At 33.9% G+C, this 3,005-nt stretch overlaps 1 protein-coding gene across 1 annotated transcript; it reads right to left on the bottom strand.

The window, feature by feature from the left end:
* Positions 1–1,799: 1,799 nt before the first annotated feature.
* LOC129579670 (trypsin-1-like) lies at positions 1,800–2,962 on the bottom strand (the record flags this gene model as incomplete). The annotated part of the gene is given in 3 exon segments (XM_055469833.1): positions 1,800–2,623; positions 2,701–2,775; positions 2,843–2,962. Coding segments are annotated over 3 exon segments (284 nt in total), but the record flags the coding sequence as incomplete, so codon positions are not given.
* Between the last annotated feature and the right edge of the window lie 43 nt (positions 2,963–3,005).

The raw sequence follows: 3,005 nt of genomic DNA on the forward strand, positions 1-3,005 counted from the left end.
ATGAAAATTGAATTATTTTAATTTGACTCGAATGGCAACTCGAATTTTATTCACAAACTAAGTAATGACCGTGTCGATTGACGATTAGTTTGTGTGATGATTTTGCCTAGATCGCATGGCTTTATATACCATTCAGCGCCAGAGACACGCATTTTTTGATCTATTTTTGCGTAAGTACAATTGGCGCGATTACAACAAGAGTTTATTGAACATTGTTTTTGATGCGTAGATTACGTTCGTCAGCACATTTTTTCTGGCCCATATTCTAAAGGGTTTGTGAACACGCGCCACCAATTAGTATACAAAGGACGTAATTAACCGATAACTTACTATATTTTATCAATACGATCTGTGCTGATTGTAAACTTGACAAAGTTGCCAAAAAAATCAATTTGAATGGTCCGCATGAAAATAAAAATCGCGAAAAACTTCAGTTTTATGATAGGAAACATGTACTCGTGCTGAAGGACTTTTTCAATTCCGTGAATGGGGAAATTCACTAACAATTTCAAGTTCGAGTTTTCGAGTGCAAGTGTCTGTGATCGCCTCATGATTCTTTCATGTGGGGTCATTTTTTAAACAATCATTTTATTGTGCATTGTTTATATACGCCTAAAATAAATCAATCTCGAAGCAACCGTTGTTTCAGTTTCTTATGGATGAAAATTTACGACGCTACACACAACTCACGCACACAAAGATGTTTGGGAATTCTGAGAAATCCAATTTGATTAAGATGAAAATGAATTTCGCCTTTTACATCGTTTTTTATTTATAAATATGTTTTTAATATCCAGAAGGTTTTACTGATGTGCAATAGTTATTAGAATGGAAAATAACAGACAAATCATTGATTCTTGACCTGATCAAACCAATCCCCGTGACAAGAGTGTAAAATTGCCAATTTTCATAGATATAGTTACATTAATTATATAGTTTCATTAATTCGATGTACCATCACTGTTCGAGTTATTCGCCTTTTCAATCATTTCTATTATATTAATCTATAAATAGCTTCATTCATTCGCAACAATTCATAGACATGTGTCAATATTTCAGTCATGGAACAGTATATTCACCTGATGTCAAGGCTAATACTGTTTATTTAACCATTGACTTTGTAGCCTTGACTTTAGAAATTCATAGCGACCAATTCATTTCATAGCAACCGCCGCTTATGTACGATTGGCCTGTGGATTCACGATCAATAACACAAGCAACCAGTGGCTCAGGTATTGATTTTGGTAACCATAGAAATGGGTGATCCGTGCAATTGGTGTATTTCCGAAGCCAAGCCGATCAATGAACATCAACAGGTGGCAGAACACCATCACACATGCAGAATTTTCGATATCCCGTTTGATCGATTGTTGTTGTGGCGACAAAAATCTACGCATCGAAAATTTTTCTACTTCGCCTCAGACGAGAAATTCCATTGCAAGTGAATGCATTGGAAATTTACATCGAAAAATTCTTGAAATAAAATCAGTAAAAAATTGTTTATAATTCGACTTTGTTTCATAGTTAAAGTGTTGTTCAACAATCAAATTGGAATGGACAAATTTTATCAAGTAGAATCAAATATTGTGAAAATTGGAGATGTTTGTTCTAAAGCAACGATTTGGGAATGTATCTAGTGGCGAAAACTCCGAGGAAGATGAGTCCGAAGGCGACATTTTACAAGTAAAACGATTGTGTGTCAACTGAAAAATGATGAAAAAGACAAAGAAACAACGAAAAATTGTCTTTGTCAAAGCTCTGTGTTTCATAAATGTAGATTTTCCTTTCTGTTACTCGGGTAGTTAGTTGATATCATAGATTTTGCCCATTTTTTCCCAAAAATATTTTGTAGAAAACTACGAGTATATTTTACTGTTGTTGTTGTTCCTACATATTGTAACTGCATGCATGTATCAACATGGATTTATTAAACTCTTTGACTTTTCTCTTCAAATTTATAAAATATTTCATTTTACTGTTAAGGAATTTCTTCCATCTTGGCTATCGATTTAACAGTGAATCAGAAAAGTTTTGTTGTCATCGATACGCTTGACAGATACTATTCACTATATTCCGTAAACCGTAGCTTTTATACTCCTTACTTTGCATGGAACTCAAAATATATTGCATGTTGTTTGTTTGTCATCGTTTTGACTTCACTATTTTGAGGAATGTAGATCTAGATACTTTCTACAGATGTAACCTATTTTTAAATGATAGTTTGTTTAAGAGGCTTTTTATTTCTACAGTTGTGTACAAAGTGCATAGATTACACATGGTGAATCAGGTTGCACTTGATAATTTATGATATTGCTATAAATGAAAATACTTGGGATTTTTTTATTCAATTTTTTTCGTTTTGTTAAGAAAATTCTAAGTTAATCATACAAAATGTTTGTTTAAATGACGTTGACCAAAAAAAATGGTCGAAATTGTGATTGACTTTATAATGACGGTAATGACGCCAATGGTCAATCCAATCCAATCCAATCCAATCCAATATTATTTAAATCTCACAATGAAGATGTGATTGCTTAGATTCCAGTGTTGGCGGAGATCCAATCGCGTGCAGCTAAAACGCGGGAGTATACGCCTGGGTAGTTAGGTTGAGCACAACCGTAACCTATATAGTGTTAAATTTGAATTTAGAAAATTTGCTTCATATAAATGAAGATCATTTCAAGAAAACCAAATATTTACCCCATGAAACGATTCCGACCAAACGTGGTGTTCCGTCGTCTGGGCTGTATGCGACGAGTGGACCGCCCGAATCACCTGTGAATTTTGTTTGAATATTCACTCGTTTATTCAAATTATTATATTTATTCTCATAAACACTTACCTTGGCAAGCGTCTTTTCCTCCTTCTTCGTAGAAACCAGCGCAAATCATACGTGGAGTGATGGGAGAAAAGGATGTATATGCCTCGTTGCATTTCTTCTGGTTGACAAGTGGAACTTCAGCTAAATAAATCACAATGATAATATTTATAAATGAAAAATGTCT

This window comes from Sitodiplosis mosellana, unplaced genomic scaffold (assembly GCF_009176505.1).
Source record: "Sitodiplosis mosellana isolate CC-2019 unplaced genomic scaffold, AAFC_SMos_1.0 Smas_scaffold_6394, whole genome shotgun sequence".
NCBI classification, from domain to species: domain Eukaryota; kingdom Metazoa; phylum Arthropoda; class Insecta; order Diptera; family Cecidomyiidae; genus Sitodiplosis; species Sitodiplosis mosellana.